The sequence below is a fragment of the Choristoneura fumiferana genome, chromosome 8 (assembly GCF_025370935.1).
Source record: "Choristoneura fumiferana chromosome 8, NRCan_CFum_1, whole genome shotgun sequence".
Taxonomy (NCBI): Eukaryota; Metazoa; Arthropoda; class Insecta; order Lepidoptera; family Tortricidae; genus Choristoneura; species Choristoneura fumiferana.
This window is the reverse complement of record NC_133479.1, coordinates 8,734,630-8,756,446: the sequence shown is the minus strand read 5'-3', so window position 1 is coordinate 8,756,446 and position 21,817 is coordinate 8,734,630. Positions and strand designations below refer to the sequence as shown.

General features: G+C 38.6%; 2 protein-coding genes across 8 annotated transcripts in view; one reads left to right on the top strand and one right to left on the bottom strand.

Annotated features, from left to right (window-relative positions):
• The window catches only part of LOC141430352 (potassium voltage-gated channel protein Shab-like), a 77,707-nt gene extending 74,942 nt beyond the window's left edge, over positions 1 to 2,765 (top strand). For 6 of the 7 annotated variants that reach the window (XM_074091019.1, XM_074091013.1, XM_074091017.1 and 3 more), the window contains 4 exons: positions 168 to 571; positions 917 to 989; positions 1,450 to 1,586; positions 2,334 to 2,765. In XM_074091019.1, the coding sequence (XP_073947120.1) occupies positions 168 to 571; positions 917 to 989; positions 1,450 to 1,586; positions 2,334 to 2,432 (713 nt within the window). In that variant the 3' untranslated portion in view covers positions 2,433 to 2,765. The remainder of the gene's footprint in view (positions 1 to 167; positions 572 to 916; positions 990 to 1,449; positions 1,587 to 2,333) is intronic. The other variant, XM_074091014.1, reaches the window with a different exon arrangement.
• Positions 2,766 to 2,810: 45 nt separating this feature from the next.
• Naa60 (N-alpha-acetyltransferase 60) lies at positions 2,811 to 19,421 on the bottom strand. The gene is made up of 6 exons (XM_074091010.1): positions 19,235 to 19,421; positions 18,249 to 18,354; positions 17,619 to 17,850; positions 14,977 to 15,148; positions 8,456 to 8,668; positions 2,811 to 5,120 (listed from the first exon to the last, which is right to left on the bottom strand). Exons 1-6 carry the CDS (start codon positions 19,249 to 19,251, stop codon positions 5,102 to 5,104), a joined length of 759 nt encoding a protein of 252 aa, XP_073947111.1. The 5' UTR covers positions 19,252 to 19,421; the 3' UTR covers positions 2,811 to 5,101.
• Between the last annotated feature and the right edge of the window lie 2,396 nt (positions 19,422 to 21,817).

Genomic DNA, 21,817 nt, shown 5'->3' with positions numbered 1-21,817 from the left:
CAGAAACATGCGGCCGCACAACACCTTAATCGTGAATTGTGTATGTACCTCTATTATACCAGCACGTCACACACTCATTGCATCATTTTAGAGCAGCACACACCCTACCACGTCACGTCATTGTGGTGGTGCTTGGCTCTATGTGTGTCTTATGTCTTACATTGCAGATACATTTGCATCATGCCTTACGCACCCTTTTCCTTCAGAGGGCGACATCGCGTGCGAGAACGACTCATCAAACTTGTATGTGAATCCTCTGGACGGTAGCAGTGGAGGCAGCGCGGGTGGGGGCGGTGTGTCGTCAGAGTTTAAGGGGGTGCGCAAGAGCGCGTCCGGGGACGGGAGCGTGTTGTGTGCGAAAGGTTCGCAGGGGGAGGGGTCGCCGCGTGGCTCGCGCGTCAGCCTGTCACCGAGCGGCGGCAGCGCGGCGGCGGGCGCGGGCGCAGCGCCGGCCGGCGCGGGCCCGGCTGCGCGCGCTGCTCCGCCGCAGCCGCTCGAAGAGCCCCCGACCGCTCCCGGACTCCCGTACGACGACACCAAGCCCAAACACAGAAAAGCGCGTTTCCAACAAGTAAGTCCATACTACTTTTCTCCCTTTAATCTCCTGAGACTTCGCTTCGACATCGTTACGTACCTAACAATTGAGTGGTATCGCGACAAGTTGGTATAACCGCTCATTATGGATCTGTAACTGTTCAAGCTCATGTCCTTCTGATGCACGATCAATTTGAGCGTAGTTTGAGAATGTATGTGTTGTCGACAGTGCATGACTGTTAATCCTTCGTGTTTATATGTTCATCCGGTGCACTTTAGTAAGGGTTCTGTGAATTCAAGTTAAAAGCTGGTTGTTTTATCTCGGGAGGTTTCGTTTAAGTTAATTAGCAAAGCTACGATAGCTGAAATGTTCATGTTTCAGGAGTGGATGGAGGAAGAGAAGAAACCACCGAGAGGGATAGCTACGAGGATTATCAACCATCACATCCTTTTTGGTAACAGATTTATGGCATAGTTTAGCTTTGCTTTATTTGAGGACGTTGTGTGATCCATTGGTGATTTAATCTTACTTCTGCAAAAGCTTTCTAAATCTCAATAGCGGCATTTCAGTCTTATAAAGGTGGTATATTTAAAATAATTAAATCGTCTGCGAAGTGTTCCTATACTGAATGCACACGTAGTGTTACAAATAGAGCGTGATGGAGAAGTATCGCAAAATCCGCAACCAACCAAACTAGTAGACGATCCACACTTTGCAAATAAATAGCTTGCCCAAGAGTGTAAACAAAATAATACGCAATAGGCGATTTCACTAGTTTCTAAAGCTACACTTAAGCGAAATTGATATGGAGGTTCTTACATTCAGGTTCCTGCTTTCTCTGGATAATTTTGTAATTTATTCTGATACAGCTTGTCACAAGGTTACGCTGATAATGAACCTTCCTGGCATTGCAGGTAAGAACGGCAACAAGCGTGGTGGCGGCGGTTGGCCGCACGAGGGAGACTCGCGCGCACGCTCCATACTCAAAAACAAGGAACGCGGCACTGACAGCGAGCTGCTGCTGCAGGAAACAGGCTCGCTCGGCGCCAACGTAAGATGCTCTAAGAACACCCCCGACCGGGGAAGTACTTCGTGCCCAAGGGGGCAAACTCATTTGCACAATTTTCTCAAGCATGAGCTACCTCCCCTGCTTCCGCGGTCGCTGTATTATACTAATTCTCTCTCTCTCTCTCCCCCTTCTCCTTGCCTTTCTTTCTCTTCCTTCTCTTCATTAATTTTGCCCACTGCCGAGTTCATGTATTAACAGTGTAGCGACTAGCGTCACATCAGTCTATGAGACGTTTTAAGCATCCATTCCTGATCTGTTCATACTCCATCGTCGGTCAGGCTTTAATTTGCTGTTATACTTCTACAAGCTCTACTTTAACCTCTTCACCACCTTGAAATTACAAACTGAAATATAGATGCACAGAAAAAAACAGAAAAATAAGACCATCACTGGGAATCGAACCCAGGTCCTCGGTAAAAAAAAGGTCCTCCGTAAAAGTAAAAATTTGGAATTGAAATAAAAAATACAAAAAGATGCCAAAAAACCAATCTTAACTCTTCACCACCATCATCTAGTCGTAACAGCCAATGGAATGCCTCACACGCCACGGTCATCTATACATGACCAACATTCAACTCGAAAGTAATCCTTCTGCAATGGAATTAAAAATCAAGTTGATTTCTCGCTGGTTTTTCTATGGCATACAGAGCACGTCACTTCGTTTTTTTTTGTGGCGGTGAAGAGGTTAAAAATGCACTTAGACGTAAACGTTTTTTCTGTTCTTTTCAGTGTGATTCTGGTAACGAGTCGTCGCCAATCCGGCTAAAAGACTTTAAGGGACAGAACCATAAGGCAGGCCCCATGGAGAGAGACAACCTCGTCTCGTAGCAAGCCCGCCGCCGCACTAGTCGCTACCACATAAGTTAATTTAATAATAACTAGAGCGCAATAACATTATTGAGGATATTCAAATAATTTTAACATATCATTGAGCGATTGTGACTGCTTGTTGATTATCATTTCATAGGGTATAAATATTGTAAAAAATATTACATAATGTAATAGTCGTTCATTCCAATCGAAAAGTTGAAGGTACCTATTTGTTAAGTTTTTTTACGTGCAATTATTAATTGCTAATTCTAATTTAAGCGATATAGTTTGTACAGCATAGATGATGAAAAAGAAGCAATTATTAAAATTAAAGATTTTCTGAAATTGTTACAGTGGCTTTTCTTAAACCGGATCATGTCATTAAAAAGGTTTTATAGTCAACAATGATATTTATTTGGAAGTTATGTTCTTCATAGTAAGGGTACAAATACTTTAATCATAAAATTCATCAAGTTCATATAAATAACACGGTGGATGTGACAGTGTAGTATTAGTGTGAATGGTGAAAACAATTTTTAAAGCCTCATCACTTGTTGGCCAATATACAATAATAATTTAAAATAAAGTTATAAATCTAAAAATGAATATGTCAGATGTCGGCAGGCTGAATGCGACAGTATGCGAAGGGTGCGCAGTATTTAATTTGATGTGCTAAAATTGACCAGCACCCCACTCCACAAGCAAACTGCTTTCTACTTACCTATCTGTGACATGAAATACATCAATTTATTCATTACTCTATAAATAAGTGATAATGGTGCTAATACAAACTATAAATGAATTGTGGTCCAAACAATAATACTCGTTTTCATAATAAACACTTAACAATAAATTAATAATAATAATGATTAGTAAACATATCGAGAGTGAGTAACACAATGAAGTAAATTAAATACTTTGGTTCAAAATGAGTAACAATCAATCGCCAAAACCGATGACGAGTGCCAATAATGATAATAATGCTTTCGATTTCAGCGGTACAGGGTCGCCATTGCAACGAAACGATCCTAATTAGGGCTTACGCTAGCTGGCGCGGGCGCACGGAGCGGGCGGCGGGCGCACACCTGCGGGAGCAGATACAGGCAAAATCCGTCGCACGCGACTCGTGCAGTGAGCGCTGCTCGGGCTCATACTAATTTTCAATAGGCGTCCACCCACTCCGTGAAAACCGCGTCAGCTAACGTAGGCCCTTAAACATTAATATCAATAAATTCTACTGTTAGGTAATCCATGATTAGAAATAATAAATATGTTGTTCACTTTACTAGGGTTCCGTACGCAAAACGTCCAAGTTGTCCCCTATGGCTTTCACTCATGCGTACTTTTCTGTTCCTCGATGACTAGGTTTTAGGAGCTAAACTGCTGAAGCTAAAGTTTTTAAATTTGTCACAGAAAGTGTTTTACTATGGCCTTAAAATCTAAAAATTAGAAGGCGATGCATCGAGGGAAAATCCGGCTCAGACTTGGCCAGTCTTTTTATAAATGAGTCTTATATTTTCCGACGCAAATATACTTTACATGAACAACGATTAATTAATTGAGTATGTCTTAAAGTCTTAAACTTAATTAGTGGATGCTGGTAAATAAAAAAAAACATAAGTCAATTGACTCATTTTTCCCCACTTAAAATGTTTCGTTATCAAGCAATACCCTGTACGCGATTTGTCTATCAAAAAGTTGGCGCTTGTATTAAGTAAATAAGTATGCATCTAATCAACGAATCAAGGTCAAAACTAGATTACGGTGTAAAATTTTGTAGCCATATAGAAGGGATTGGTATGTCGTTTTAGTAAGCATAATGTGTCCTCAGAATAACTTTCTCAAACAGAACCCAACTTCTTGATAAACAAAATGTTTAAATGAGTATATTAGTTACAAAGTACCTTTAATTCAAGATCCTGGTTATAACTGAAAATATCTTATTGTTTATTAACAATTCCTATACTGAACACACAGGCACCTTACTTTTAATCTTGGCAATTATCCATGGCACACTATACAACTTTACAATTTCAACAGCATTCCAATGCCTTCTTCGTTATGTTTCTCACAATACGGTATTTGACAACTCCTGATTTTGCCATATTTTAATATTATTATGAAAATATAGATATACAGATAGTGTTTAGCGAAGAGAAAGTTTAAATCGGTTGAAAATTGGATTTATAGTGATTTTTTGAAAATCTATATACCTGTCTCTTTTTCAAACGCTTTTCTCTATGCAGCAAGTATGGCGGTACTGGCGTGTGACGTCACATGCCAGTATGTCTTTCTCTGTCTAATCTTGAATTTCAAACCTTCATAACTTTTTTAAATGTAAAGGTAGCTTAAAAATGTTTTTCTATTCGATAACAGGCATTGTTTAGTTTTAATTTATAAAACATATACAAAATAGTCAAATACCGTATTACCGCATTTACTACGTGTTGCGGCGTCAGCGGCGCGCACGCCGCGCGAGTTAGTCGATACAAATTAAACTTCACAGGTAAACGTCTATACAATGTACCAACTAAAATTTATCACAAGTATCTTTGTCGATTGCTCAGTTAAAAATGTCAAATAATATAAAATAATAATACAATACCATCAAAGTGCTCTAAAAATAATAATAAACAACACTTGTTCTTAAAAAGCTTGCCCTCCATCACTGCATAAGCGGTGCACCTTTAAATTCTGTAGGCATTCCTGAAAATATAATAGATATTCCCAAATTTTTATTTGTTCTGCAATGTAGCGACATATTTTTTGTCAATTTCTCAGCATTTTTATTTAACTTGAAATTACTAAAACAACACAATAATTGATATTAATGTCCTCATTCCTGTACATATCGTTAATTAAATAGTTAAAGCTTTAACTAAGGCCTCAACGATCTGTTGCTATTGTCAGAAGACGGAGGCCGCTTGTAGACGTACGTTCTTTTCACCGGACCACAGACCGTTTTTTTTTTGCGGTTTTGTATGGCATACAATGAATGTGTGCACCCGCAATGGACACTTGTCCGGCGACGAAGCCATACAACACCGCAAAAAACGGTCCATGCGTTGTCCGGTGAATACAACGGACGTCTACATGCATCCTAAAAGCGGCCTTAGGGTTAATCAATCACTCGAATGTAAATAAAACTAAATTAATTCAACACCATAAGGTCTCCTTTAAGTGTAAAATGTTGGCCCTGTGATATAAACGCGAGATGTGTGAAAATCTAAAATGTTAACTGAATATTAATGGCAAGGAAGCCACAATTTCATAAAACAGAACCCCATCTGTGATAATGTCAAATAATGTTAATGTAAATAAGACAAGACGAAACAAGCACGAACAAGGCATGATACCGAAAATGTACCGTACACCTCCGTGCACTAAACATTTGAAAGAATCTTAATGCGTTAAAAGCATGTTAGTAGGTAGTAATGCGTGATATCACAATCCTGTAGTTACTTAGTCGAACTGCAATTGTCGATGCCCGCAACACAATGTCAACGATTATGAAGCCAATAACTCAAAAGAGGAATTTTGCTCTATAATTGAAATATTTTCCTCCTTTACTAATAATATACACAATAGTGATTAGTAAAAAAGCAACATTCTCTACCACATTAAAATGCCTCTGAACTAATTGTAGTGACTTAGTATAGCTTAGTATAGCTTAATGCAAAACTAATTAATAATCACATAAAGTTTTCAGAGCAAAACGATTCTAAAGTTAAACAGTAAACAAAGTAGTTCCAGTGATTTATTTCGTGAAAGAAGAGTAGGTAGTATAGTTCATCATACAGGTTAAGTAAGGCAACACTGACGTTATCTTTAAGGGCGATTTTCTCGCGGCGACTCTGCAATTTAACATGTTCGTAAATACAATCGTCGAAATTGTGAGCAGCGCAATAAACGAGTCTCTCGTTTCTGAGGGTGGTGTCTTAATCAACTTTGCACCTTTTTGTAAATACTCGTAGATTAAGATTAATATTAGTGCAGAAAAAGTAATGTGAAAAATAACTAATACAAGCTATTTTGCTGACTGTATTTTTTGTAGACTACACTAGAAAAAACCGATAAAAGTACCTACGTACTTGCATCATCAAAAATACATCTTCGTACTAAGTTCCAATTCAATGCCATTAACCGTTGAAGAGTTCCGTCCTGCGGAGACGATCCTGGTCAAACCACCAGAATTTCACTACCAGATTATTGTATTGTCACTGAATTTACATAAGTATGTATGTCAATTTCAGCTAAATCAGATACAAGGAAGTGGTCAAAACATGGTAATTAAGTCTTGAAGCCACAACTTTCAAGCTTACATACGAATGTTGTGAGTTAAATAAAAGCTTGTAATAATAATAAGAGAAATAACTAAAAAAACATCAAACTACCGTGAGACTCACTCATATTAAATATAATGACCCGGATAACTCACGTCTTAAATCGAGTTTAGCTCGACATGTTTCGGGCTAATCCGTAGCCCTTCGTCTTCGGAGCAACGCGACTCAGCGGCTGCTGCAACACGCGCACTGCGCGCCGCCGCTCTGCTCGCGCGACTACCCGACGAAACTGACACCGGCACACAACTACCCGCGTTTTCATCATCATTACAACTGTCAAATGTAGGGTAGCACACAACAGTAACAACGTCGTCTGTAAAGGTACGTTCACACACACCGATGACGCAGCACGAGTATTTAACACCGTTTTCCAACTCGGAGGTACCGTCCAACCACTATCCCGGTTGAAATTCGGCCGACGACTAATCTCGATAGCTTCACGCACTTTCCGCGGAATGAAAAATTTCTCTCTCGGAAGTATAGACACCTTATCAAATCTGATATAGTGCGTCGAATCCGAGTCCATTGAGTGCTCGGCCACAGCAGACCCCTTGTCGTCCTGTTTCCTCATACTGCGTATGTGCTCCGATACCCTTGTGGAAACGTTACGTCCAGTCTCTCCAATATAGCTCTTGCCACAGGCACAGGGAATCATATATACCCCGGGACCACTCAGGGGCACCATAGGGGCTCAATGGACTCGGATTCGACGCACTATATCAGATTTGATAAGGTATCTATACTTGCGGGAGAGAAATTTTTCATTCCGCGGAAAGTGCGTGAAGCCATCGAGATTAGTTGTCGGCCGAATTTCAACCGGGATAGTGGTTGGACGGTACCTCCGAGTTGGAAAACGGTGTTAAACGGTGCTGCGTCATCGGTGTGTGTGAACGTACCTTTACAGAGCGATGTTGTTACTGTTGTGTGCTACCCTACATTTGACAGTTGTAATGATGATGAAAACGCGGGTAGTTGTGTGCCGGTGTCAGTTTCGTCGGGTAGTCGCGCGAGCAGAGCGGCGGCGCGCAGTGCGCGTGTTGCAGCAGCCGCTGAGTCGCGTTGCTCCGAAGACGAAGGGCTACGGATTAGCCCAAAACATGTCGAGCTAAACTCGATTTAAGACGTTAGTTATCCGGGTCATTATATTTAATAAAAAAAACATCGCTCAAATGGTCTAATGACTTTGCTTGTTGTTTACTAGTTCATTTGCACTTTTTTATTTTTAAAAATCCTTTATACGACATCACATTCCCATAACTGTCCTCTACAGATTCAAAACACGATCTTGTCTCGTGATTTTTATGGACACTAAGAGATCTTTAGTCTAAGTTCGCGTATTGGTACGAAAGCAGCATCGGTGGTGGCTGTGTCGTTTTAATTGGTCAGCTGAGCCAATGATTATCCTTAACCAAGTCACAGACGTATGTTTTCAACATAGTTTAAAATTTAGGGGCTAGGCCAGCTAGAGTAACAAGGCAAGAATTGCGTCGCATGCGGTCATTTTTTTCGGTTCAACACTAACACGTTCATAGTATGATACAAATTCTTAATGTTTAAAAGTCCATGATTGACATTTTATCTCTTCAACGCTAAGCACTACACACTCGTGTTCGCTTGGGCAGAAATTAGATCGATATAGTCACAATCAATGGCGGGTAATTCGAACATTTCCATACCAGGGGCTAGTGAGTTAACTACCTGTGCCACGCGATGGTGAGTGCAGTGCGAAGCTTCCCCCACAGCCAGGGGTACAGGCCGCCCCCCCGCCACGCCGCCCGCGCCACGTACTTCACATAGTCGTAGATACCCCACGGAGCATGACCCCCATTCACATAGTACACGTATGTGAAACCGTCTTTGCAACGGCCTTTGATCGAGTAGTAGTACGGCAGAAATGAGTGGAGACGGAATCTGAAATGATAGGTTGTTTTTTTAGCTTTTTACATCAGGAAAATCGTAAAATACGATGGTGGAAGTCTCAATTGACGTAAGGGACAAAATGCTACTTTTCAGGAGAGCGAAAAGAAGTTTTTGGTAATTTTCAAACCCTCACAGCATTGTTAATGTTTAACTTAGCAGGACGTTATAATTACGTAAAATCTTGAATTTTCTTGCTTTTCAACGTGAAACTATAGACATTTTCGTAAAAAGCTTAATAAGAAAAATAGCTGTCCCTTACGCCCGTGACATACGGGTGTCATAGCCCCTTACACTCATAAACCGTAAATAAATAAATAATGTAGTAACCGATTTTTGGTCTTATAGGACATCATATATTTTATTTGCTACATATTTGGACGTAAGTTCCTGTAGTAAAATTAAAAAAAATAGTGAATTAACTCAAAGAACCACTTTAATTATTTAAAATAACGCGCAAAAGCCATATTTTTTTGCACGTCCCCTTAAAAAATATGTAATTTGTAACATTTTCTTTAAATGGACATTATAAGTTAAAAGTTAAATAAAACTCAAATAAATTTTATAACGTTTTATACTTTCGTGATTCTCACTCATAGTCAAAATACCACCAACGGGGACTTATCACGCTAACACTCACGAGTAATATTTACCTCGACGTTTCGGCAACATTGCAGTGGCCGTGGTCACGCACGAGTGGACTGAAGTGAGGGGTGTCAAGTCTGCCTAGCAGCGCGAGTCCTTCGAACTACCCGCACTTGATCACTAATAATACCAGCACTCGTATCACTTGGTGATTTTTATTTGTCACCCCATCACACCGACTCACAACACTCATCCCGACGTCGACACTTATTAATAACAGGATTCCACGAAGATGAAAGCTTATATCCATTGTACCGGTTGACATTTTTATGCTTTTTTATTTCAACTGCTTCACCTACCATTCTTGAGTAGAAATGACGTTCCGTGGACAGAATTTTGGGATTGTGAAGCTCAATCCAGTGGTTTGGTCCTGACTCCAACAAATGCTCGGCTATGGCTGACTTGTTTGTTTATAGCTGAGAAGGTCAAGGAAGATATTACAGCTGTTAAAAATCGCCAAGTAAATAAGTTTTTATCCCGGAAAATAGCATAGTTCCGGCGGGATAGCGATAAACGAACTGATGATGTTGTTGATGGCGATGATGATGAACTGATTTTCACTACCACTACTGGCGTACTAACTCTGCTTGCTTGCATTATTCCTTACATGCTTGCTTGCTTGCATGATTGATTGCATGCTTGCTTGCACTATTTCTTGCACATTTGGGAGTATTCTTGCTTGATTTGTTGTTTGCATGCGTGCTTGCCTTCTGGCTTCACGCTTGCTTGCATGCATGTTTGCACTATTTATGCTTCTTCCAACACACTGCTTGCAGCTGTGAGGGAGTGGGACGCCAGCCCGCTTCATGAGCGCTGGAGGAGATACCATAGACCGGTCATCGCGGGATCGGGGTAGCCCGCGATGTTCATCTAACCCAGGCCGATAAAATTGCATGTTTGTTGATTTGATTGACAAAATTACATGCTCACTTGCAAGCTTGCTTAGGTAGTTGCTTACATGCTTGCTTGCTTGCATGCTTTCTTGCATGCTTGCTTGCACTATTTCTTGCACATTTGGGAGTATGCTTGCTTGAGTTGTTGTTTCAATCACTACAAGTTCTAAAACCATCTGTTTTGATGCCTCCTACGACCTAACAGTAACAAGGTATTTTAATGAACTAAAAGAAGCAAGCAAGGTATTTTACTTTAAGTGCCCCTTACACCCATAAAGTAACCTCAATTTTTAAAATGTCTGTTTGTTACTGTCCCTTACGACCAACAATTTACTCTAGTTTTAGCTTTTGATGTCCCTTACGCCCATAAGAGTATTCCTTATTTTATAAGTTGCTGTTTAATGCCCCTTACGACGTACCAATTACACCTTTTTTTTAAATATCTGTTTGCTACTGTCCCTTACGAGCGACAATTTACTCTAGCTCTTGCTTTTTATACCCCTTACGCCCATAAAAGTATTTATTATTTTATAAATTGCTGTTTTTTAATGTCCCTTACGACGTTCCGAATAGTTCCGATTATACTATTTTTAACTCCCAACATACATAATTAATTATACAGGCGAATTATTATTATGTATGCATCATCATCTCGGCCTATATACGTCCCACTGCTGGGCACAGGCTTCCTTTATTAGGATCTGTCAGGACAGCTTAAAATAAACAAAGCAGCTAAGAGAAATTTACCTCAACATCCTTGACTGAAATTCCATTACGGAAATGTTAACTCGACGTCAAGCCATTAGGGGATCCATCAACTAATCTTTTTTTGTTTTGCTTTTGGCATCTTATAAAAAATACGCGCGTTGACAAAGAACAAACGTAGGCAATCAAATACGTCCTCCGTGTTTGACGTGTCTGGCACGACTGACCGAATGTGCAATGCGCAAACGCTCGGCGCGTGGAAGGTAGGTAGACGCGTTAGTATTTTGATGTTAGGTACAAGAAATAGGTACAGGTGGTAAGGTTACGCCCAACAACTTCTTGCTTTTTTATCTTATTCGTTATAAAATGTTGGGGTGTAAAGGGCAATGAAACAATAATTGACCCATACGCCCTTTTATTATATTTGTTGGGTTTTTTTAACGACATGAGCCGAGTCGTAAAGGACATATGAGACTGCCACAGCCCCTTACGACCCAAATATTAAAAAAATAATACATTTACGCCATTTTTCAGCTCAAATATTTTATATCATGTCCATAAGCTATTTTATTTTAAAATAATAAATGTTGATAACAGCAAAAGTAAGGGCCGTATCGTAACTTGAATACTACCAATCGACAGAGAAAAAAAAACTCTAATTTTCTATGTTTAAAAGTGATTTTCGGTATTTTGTCCCTTACGCCAATTGAGACTTCCACCATCGATATGTATAGTCAAGGACTTTAATTCATGAGTCACCATGAAACCTTTTTAAAGGAAAAGTCATTACGATTTTCCTTGTTAATGCGATGTCACTATGACGTTTACTGTGATATTACTCATGATTTAAGTCCTTGACCGTACCTATAGGTATATTTATACAACATAATATCGCACACCTAGTTAGAAAGCGTTTCAACTCAAAATAATTAACCTTTTCGACGCCAACGACTCATATATACGTCCATTACTTCAATGCAACAGCAACCTTCGTGCAGTTGTGTTAAGGTCAATTTTAGACATTACAATATAGAAGCCTGGCGTATGGGTGATGTCTTTTGTATTTGACGTGGCGGCGAAAAGGTTAACCATTATTTTATTAAGGCCTTCCAGAAATTCAATAAAGTTCAGTTTTATTACACTTGTGATTTTGAGTTGATATGCCTTTTAACTAGGTGAGCGAATTATATTATTAATAATTATGTGGGTAGGTAGATCTTATATTTTATGTATCTCTATTTACGCCTCTCTAATTTTATATCTATTCTAATCAAGATACTACACATATTTTTCATAAGAACGAGTCTTTTCAGGAATCAAACTAACCACCTTTAGCTGTGTGTTATGTTATAATGATATATTTTTTTTCACCTTTAATCGACTTCGTAACTCTGAATAAATAGTTACGTTACGCATTTCACGTGTTAGTCTACGTGAGGCATTCTTTTCTGCATCATGAGTTGTAAAAAACATAATTATTCTCGATATAGTGAGTAGTGACACGTAACGTTTTAAGGCGTCACTTTTAACCGCAGTGAAGTACTCTTCATAATGATTATTTAGCCAGTAAAACTAGTTAGCGTAATGGGCGCGTAAGGAAAAATATAATTACTGTCAACTTGAGTTCTGTATGGGATTTTAACTGACTAAAGACTGAATTCTAAGAGACAAAAAAGTACTAAAATAATTACTTCTAAATAAAAAATCACTATAAATGATCGACTATACCTTATCAACAGAAATTGTCTGATAAGATTAGAAATATGGACATGAATAAGTAGGTACTAGATTTTTACTTATGATAAGAGTAGGTAGAGTTAATGTTTTTAAGCATACATAATTGCTTACACAAAGTAGGTATTTAGGTCAAAATGCTGGTTAAGATATTATCGAAACAAATGATAAAAAATAATCAACGTAAGCTTATACCAAAAAGGCTGAGTTAATAAGTTTCACTATGAAAAATAAAACCTACGTATACAATATTGTCTGAAACTGACTGAAATGATTCTCGAATCGCCGGACGGGAACAGGATTCGAGGGATTTCGTTGTTTAAAATTTTTTTTCTTTGTCTGTATTTATAAAGAGCATTGAAAATACAAACTGAAATATAGATGCACAGAAAAAACCAGAAAAATAAGACCAGCACTGGGAATCGAACCCAGGTCCTCGGCATTCCGTGCCGCGTGCTATATCGCTACACCACTGCTGGACAACGGTACAGACACGAACTTCCCCTATGCACCACATATCTCAGCTTGTTTGATTCTTATTTAGCCACTTAAGCAGTGACGCTAGCGACATCTATACCGTAGCCCTCATCGAGAAACTTTCGGCATTCCATTGGAACTAACCGCTCACCCGGACAAGAGATATCGTTATTAAGCAATCAAATTAAGATTGTTTTTTTGGAATCTTTTCAGTTAATATATTTCAGTTTGTAGGTATTTTCAATTTAGGTTTTACGGGATGACCGTAAAAGCAAAAATTTGGAGTTGAAATAAAAAATACAAAAAGATTCCAAAAAAACAATCTTATACTGCCTGCGTTATACTTAAACACTAAAAAATCGAGCCAAAAGTTTCACAGAAAAATCGCTCAGAATCGTGTTTCACAGTAAATGAGTCACCTTTTACACACTCCTATAAAGACAAATCATACATCAAAAGATTAGATACAAGTATTATATCATCAATTGAAGGGATGTTTATAAAACAACATATCTAACGTTTTTGGCGGATTTCAGTTATTGGTGTTCGTCTAAGAAGGAGCTACAAACAGTGCTCAAAAAACTACATAACTACATTATTTTTATAGGTAGCGATGACAATAGTGAGGATTAAAAAAGTCCACATAATGAAGTAAAATAAGCCTGTATTTCTTATGCGGCAATTACACTGAGTCGTCCGCCGCATGCTGCATGCGGCGACAGCAAAAGGGTAAAGAACACGGTAGTCGGCCGCATTCGGCGAGCGACAGCTGCCACCGCCTTAATATGGCCGCCGCAGTAGACGGACAGACTAATGTAAAGGCGACGGTCGTTCGCCGAAGTAGTTTGAAACAAATTCGGCGACGCATTAGGTGAACTACGCAGTGTAATTGCCGCTTTAGAATAAGAAGGTAATTCCTGGGCAACTTTGTTTCATTCGTACTAAAAGAACATAGCTAACAAAATTTTACAAAAACTGCATAAGTGATGAACCTATTTTACTATTCTTTTCAACTTCAACTTCAGATATAGGTACCTATACCTTTACAAAATTTGTAATGGTATATAATCTGAACTATTGGCCACTTTAAAATCACCTATAAAATATTTATCTCTAATAACTAGTATGTAAAAAGACATTTAGTCTTTTTCGTTTCCTGTAAAATCATATCTAGTGTAGTTATGTTGTAAATTACAACTATTACAATACAATTATAATCCTATTTTCGGCGGATTTGAAAATTATTTTCTGGCCTTCATGATCGACCTTAAAATGTGTACGAAACTGCGATGGAACCTACGCATGGTGTTATGTTTTGAATTTCGATTTATGGACTTGGCTTACTTGAGCTACAGCAGAATTTATGACTAAGAGTAACTCCACCATCATTTAGTTAAAATGTATTTACTTATCCTTATTTGTCTGTAAATGTTTAATTAAAAAGAGGAAAACATAATAACAATATCAAAAATTATCCATAATGAATAAATCAATGTGATCTTGCTAATACTTTTGGTGTTACTTTCAGTGTAAATAAAGAACACAATGTAGTTATATATATTTTTAGATAAAACTGACCGTGATTGATCCCTATCTGATGTTAAGTGCAGATGTGGTCAAAGGTGTAGTATCTCACTGGTTCAGTAACAGCCTATTCACTCTAGCCTTGCTACTCTACATTTTGGGAATTCCATTCCCATGACAATTGCAACTAAAGTAAATCCCAGAATTTCAACTGCCTAGCCTAATGTAATGAAATGAGTCAAGAGTGAAGCTCTACCTGTGGCTACATTATTACAGTACTCTAGTGTGGAATAATTGTAACCATAATAATAGAATATTGATTACCTTTTCTGCTCATAGAAGAGTATAGCCTCGGTGTTGGTGGTGAGGACGTGCAGGAAAATGGCTTTGACGCGGTGGTCGTGCGGGGGCCGCGGCGCCGTGCCTGCCAGGTGGCTCATCAGCACGTCCAGAAGCATGGTCGCCACGCCCGAGCGCCGGTGCGAGCGGACCACGCCTGCACAATATAACAAGGGCCTGTTTCATCACTAATTGATAAATTTTAAGTGACACATACTTGTGATGCTGTCTCTGTTTGTTTAGTCCGAATAAAGAGGTACAGCATCACATTTATCTGTAACACTAAATATATCAATGAGTGGCGAAACATGGCCTAAATAAATAAATAAACAGTCATTTATTAGCCGTGTCCCCACTGAGCGAGTGGCCTCGCGAGGCAGCCATTTTCAGTGTGATTTAGAATCCTGTGTCGAAGCAAATGATGCCTCATACGCTTGCCTCGCGAGGCGGCTCGCTCAGTGCGAAATTGGTACTAGTACCAATACACAATGAATTAACATAGGGTCATGTCGTCATGTGTCCCACAATGAAACTTAGATACACAGTGAAACATTGCGATATTTCTAGTGCGACTTTGCCAGATCGTGCACTATATCGCGTAAGGTCACCCTTGAGAACCCCCCACTTTACTCCAGTTTGCATCGGTGGTGTCAAGTGGAGGCACACGTGTCTACCGAGCTTTATCAGCATTATTACACAAAAGTAAGCATAAGTATTTTAAGCATTTTTTGTAGATTTTTCATTAAATTATGGTTAAAAATTTAATATATTTGATACTTTCCTAATATTAAATATATTTCGTAGATTATCGTGGACTAGATAAAAGTGCCAACCTAGAGGTCTAAGATGGGATACCTCAAGTGCCAGTAATTTCACCGGCTGTCTTACTCTCCTCGCCGAAACACAACAGTGCAAGCACTGCTGCTTCACGGCAGGATTAGCGAGCAAGATAAAACTGTTTAGATTATATTTGTGCATTTTTTTATTAACCTATTACATAGGTAAATAAATACGTCCCAAAATTATGAAACAGATTATATTAGTTTCATTTTTAAATATGTAATGTTTCATCCTGTACACCACTGTGGACACAGTGGTTTTTTTTACTTTTTTTTTTATCACAAAACAAACATTCACATTCTAAAAGAATACTGTATGTCATCGGAAACCCAATAAATTTACCTAAGTACAGTAAAAAAATCAGACTTCTATCTGTCAAAACAAAAGATTTATTAGATTTTGAATTTTATGTGTCTCATTGTTGCGACACTTGATTCTACCTATATTTATAAAGTTTCCAAATTTATCTGTCTGAACCTGAGACCTTTCGCTTCTTAGTCAGATCCTCTAACCACTAATCTATTTATCAGTTAGTTAGACTGCATAGTAGTGTGGATGCATATTCACAAGACATAAGTTATCATTGGGGATAGTGCAAAACAGCATTAACCATCACACGTAAACACTGCATATGTACACACTACTTGTAGTGCTAGCGGTACACCACGAAATTCAGCAAAAAGCTCCACATGGTGTTAAAAGCATGAAAATCGGAACAATTGATCTTTAGGCCATACAAATCAATTGGACCTGTAGCACGAAAAAAAAAACAATAAAGAAAAGAGAGCAGTTATGACGTCATCTTTTTTTTGTATTAAAAAATATTTTTTTTTGTTCTGAAACCTATTGTGTGTGGTATCTAATGAAAGGGCTTACTAAGGCGATTCTAACCGCTAGCACTAAATTTGCAATAAATTTGATAATTTATACTGGATGGACAGTGATGATCACACCCCATTATCAGTGTTGCAAAATTATTGAAAACGCTAGGGATGGCATTGCACATATTTTTTTAACATATACTTAGATATATATGCACAGGATGCACCTTTATTCATTTTTATTATTTAAGTTTTAAAACAAACTAAAACCTCTTTTCAGCCAGTACTTAGAAGAGGTTTTATTCTTTTTTTTTAATCCATAATAGGTGGTTGCATAATTTATTTGTCAATATTAACCTCTCGTATGCAGATGCACGGAACCGTGTAATTTTTTTTTTAATCAGCAGATTTTGCTCTTATTAAAACAGATGAGACTAGAATCCACTACTTTTAACCCCTTCCGCATACGAGGGGTTCAGTTAATAATAAAAAAATCATGAATTTCCTTAATGATCATGCTGAATTTTCCCAGTTTAAAAAGAGAGCTGATGGCGAAATTAGAAGAAAACTTATAATTTATTCAGACATCTAATGAATGTATACAAAATCTGTTATTTTACCCATAAAAACATTCTTCTAACAAAAACATTTTAATATACCAATATGTCACATGTCACATTGACAATTAAATAAATATTGTGCGACAACCCCATGACTTAGTTTCAACACTGATAGGTATGGTGATGATACATGGCATTATCCATTTTTTGGTTGGATTTGCTCTATTCTTTATCTATATATCTTTTATATTTCAATTTTTATATTTTCAACAGAGAAACCTCTTACATAGTCAAATAAAACAATAGAAAATTCCAATGAAACAACCATCAACTCGCAAAAAGCATTGCAAACAGTGAACAGAATAAATCACTTACATAACAAAAGTGTACAATAAATGTTGTTTACCTAAAGATAGTATGTACGCAACAAGGGTATCCTTTGAGGCAAACCATCTTGACAATATGCCTCTGTCTTCAGCATTAAGTTTTAGATAAGGCTTGATTTCTGCCACAATAAGGCCAATGATCTGTGACTTGTAGACGGCGGCCAGGGCAAAGAATCTCTCTGATGATGTGATGTCCTCATACCAAGACTGTGGGTATTCTATGGGGAACCATTCTCTGCACAGACTCCTTACCTGAAATTGTTATATGGTAATTGGTTCTTCTTCTAATTATTTTGTTTACAATAAGATATCATTTCACATCAAGATTTAATGATATCTACGGAACACCAACTAAAGGATTCATTATTCCTGAATATTTGTGCTTCCATTAGAGATACCTACCTGTGCAAGGAAAATCCACCAATCCGAAAGCAGCATTCATTGAGACTTGCTATATTATTATGAAGTAAACCTATTTGTGCAGTTTTGTCCTCATACACTACTTCAATTCCTTGCATAACATAAGACACTATAGGTAACCTTTATAAACTTTTGTAACACTTTGTGCACATTAAAAGAATGATATGTCTAGCTTTTTATTCCTAAAAGACTACAAAATTTTTCACCACTTTTAATCTTCAACTACTTACCTCTTCTAAATCGTCAGGGCACAAGAAACGCAATTGCAAATCTTGTAAGGAGCATTTTGCATCTTTTGACTTCTCAACAATTACTTGGAAGCCTTCAGATAGGTACCTGTAAATTTAGGTAGGTCATAAATTTGAGAGGCTCCTACCTACAGAAATTTAATCAGTGGACCCCGGATTTTGACATCACAACAATGGGGCAGTTTGGGGAGTAAATGGAACGGTGTTTTTAATACGGCTGTGTAAATGATGATGATGATGATGATGATGCGTGTGAAGATGGTCCCAAAGGAAGACCGGCCGATTGTTGATTTGGGACCATGGGATGTTTATTGTATTTTGTTTTTATTTTTATTTTTACCCATCTTCCCATGTTGTCACAAAGAAGTGATTTTCTTTCTTTCTTTCTTTAAATTAAAATTTAATATATGAAAAATATATTACAACAAATCTAGGATTCGTTAGGTTTTAGTTAAACCCGTTTTGATTTTTGTGTCCGCTCGCTTGTTGTTGGTGTTTTTTTTAACATAGACGTTTTTGGACAGTGTGATGGTCTTTGGGACCATCTTCACATACATATCATCATCATCACCATCATTCATAGCCGTATTCATTTACTCCCCAAACTACCCTATTGTGACGTTATTGCGACAAAAACCCGGGGTCTATTAAATCATTGTCCTCAGGTAGTAACTTTATTCAGGTGTTTCCTATCGTAAAGTATGTATGTAACAAATGGGCCATAAACCCATTGACCGATTTGAAGAACGTAAGATTTCGTAATGTTCTAAACATATACAATGTCAAAAAATTTACTGTCGCATTGTGTACTGTGGCGCTGGCCTCTAACTTACAGTAGGCATTGAGCACAATGGGCAGTCAATTGATCAATTTCACCCAATTACCAGTGCCAGGGAAGACAATACATGCATATAAACAATTAGGAACTCCCCGTCAAAATATTCAAATTATACAGTGGGATTACTTACCAGCTGAAGCCAGCCATTCGGTAGTTTGGCCATTAATACTTTATTGTGGAACTTATCTTCGGTTACTTTTTATCATTCCTGGAGAATGTTTACTCCATGAGTTATAATGAAAAACGAACCATCACTGCGAGCGAGTGAGCCTTTATCTCCCTTTGACTTGACAATTCTAATTACATTTCGGAACTTGACGCACTTGACAACCAACTCTTAGTGTTACTACAGTTAAAATCGTTTGACATTGACAACTTTTTTCTTTGGTAACAATTATTTTTTAGTAAACACTAAAGTCAATTGTAAAACATAACAGGCTAAGCATAGTTGGCCAACATAAGGGGACTAAATAAATAATATAAAACTGTCCCGTTTCTTTGGAGTTACAATGGCCTTACAACTTGACCAAACTTAACAGTATAACATTATTTTTTGTAAGTAGTAATTGGAAAAAATATATATTTTATTTTGAAAATAGCCTGAATGGCTTCGAGAAAAGTATGGTACGGCCGTGCCTTTGTTTTTGTTTTGCTCGACTTGGCGGGGGCACTACCGTGCCCCCAGAATTAAAAAAAAGTATTTAGTTGGCAGAACTGGGGTTAAATGACTAAATCAATCGAGGTGAATCATGATTGCATTTTTTGCATCATCTCTGTTCTGTTAGATTTATTTAATAACTCTCTATCCTTGTTAGGCACTAACAAAAGAGTTGAACTTATCCTGTTCGTTTTTATTTGGTTTCGGGGCAATCTTCGGATATTCCTAAGCAGATACTTAATTTAAAAAGTTGTTCTTCTCAAACATGCTCGGAAATGTATGCGTTAATGTCACGAAATGGAGACATGAAGTTTCTCATTTATGGCTCCCTACCACCTACCTTCCTACATAGTGCATAACTTCTTGGCCTAGGCCATGAAGTATGTATGAAAATCCATTATTGTCCGCTGCTCTAACTTTTTAATTTTGCTTACTAACATTAAACTGACAAAGGAAAAATTACGAACAGCCAACCAACACTACTCTGTAAGCATTTGCGATACTGCGATGCGATGCGAAGCGATGCGATGCGATGCGATGCGATGCGATGCGATGCGAAGCGATGCGATGCGATGCGAAGCGATGAGTGCGATGCGATGCGATGCGATGCGATGCGTAGCGAAGCGAAGCGATGCAATGCGATGCGAAGCTATGCGAAGCGATGCGATGCGATGCGATGCGAAGCGAAGCGATGCGATGCGATGTGATGCGATGCGATGCGATGCGAAGCGATGCGATGCGATGCGATGCGATGCGATGCGATGCGATGCGATGCGATGCGAAGCGATGCGATGCGATGCGATGCGATGCGAAACGAAGCGAAGCGATGCGATGCGATGCGATGCGATGCGATGCGATGCGATGCGATGCGATGCGAAGCGATGCGATGCGAAGCGATGCGATGCGATGCGAAGCGATGAGTGCGATGCGATGCGATGCGATGCGATGCGATGCGTAGCGAAGCGAAGCGATGCGATGCGATGCGAAGCGATGCGATGCGATGCGAAGCGATGCGATGCGAAGCCAAGCTATGCGAAGCGAAGCGATGCGATGCGATGCGAAGCGATGCGATGCGATGCGATGCGATGCGAAGCGATGCACTGCGATGCGATGCGATGCGATGCGATGCGATGGATGGATGGATGGATGAAATATTTCCTCACATTGTTTGAGAAAAGCACTATAAAAACCTCGGCCAGAACAGGGATTGCTGGACTACCCCAAACTCGTCCATCAATCCCTTACTTCATGGCCTCTGCAGTAATGTACTATTACTAATGGAAAGTAAATTTCAGATTAGACTTCTATTCTATTAGGTACTGTTAGGAAAGCGTATTGGAATTGCAACATGGGCTCTCAAAAACGCGGAGTATTTTCATACTATGCTAGGTAGTTAGTACATATTGTAGGTACCTACCCGAGAATTAGTCTCTGGCCCGCGTAAAAATTTCTTGTAGCCAGCTGAAATAACGCATTTTGAATTTTCACAATAGTTAATAAACACTTGACACTTATCAAAAACAGAATTATAAAGAGGTCGCGTTTGTTAAAAAAATAAATCTCAACTGTGATGTAGCGCAGCGTAAGGTTAACGTGCGGCCACATGCAGTCGCTCGTCGCTCATTTGCAGCGATAAATCTGGTCACGTGACCCCATTTTGTAGATTTTGAATTTCCCGCGACTCAAAAAAGTAGCGTCAAGTCGCCGCGACGAGCAGCAGCGTCAAGATGGCTGCTTGCAGGAATGATCTTGGTCTTGGAAGCTGATTTCTTAGTCTCATTTAGTATAAGTCATGGTTGTGGTGAAACACATAAATCTTAAGTTAGCGTTAAGCTCAGTTTAATAGTGTCAAATTGTATGGAACTGTCAAGATTAAGCCAGCTGTAACTACTAAATCTAGATTTATTTTTTCCTGCAAGATGGCCTAAAAGAAATTGGAGTGAATGAAAAAAATATCAGTTTTTTGCCGAAATTGAAGAGGTTTTTTTTCAGCGATATAGCTCAAAATTTTTAGCTTTATCTCTTAAGTCACGTGACCTGATTTGCCGCTGGAAA

Excerpts from the sequence above, each read along its gene's own strand:
- Naa60 (XM_074091010.1), bottom strand. Across the intron at positions 17,851-18,248 it reads GCCCTGACGATTTAGAAGAG|GTAAGGAGTCTGTGCAGAGA; the intron begins GTAAGTAGTTGA and ends TAACAATTTCAG. Across the intron at positions 8,669-14,976 it reads CTCTTCTATGAGCAGAAAAG|ATTCCGTCTCCACTCATTTC; the intron begins GTAATCAATATT and ends CTATCATTTCAG.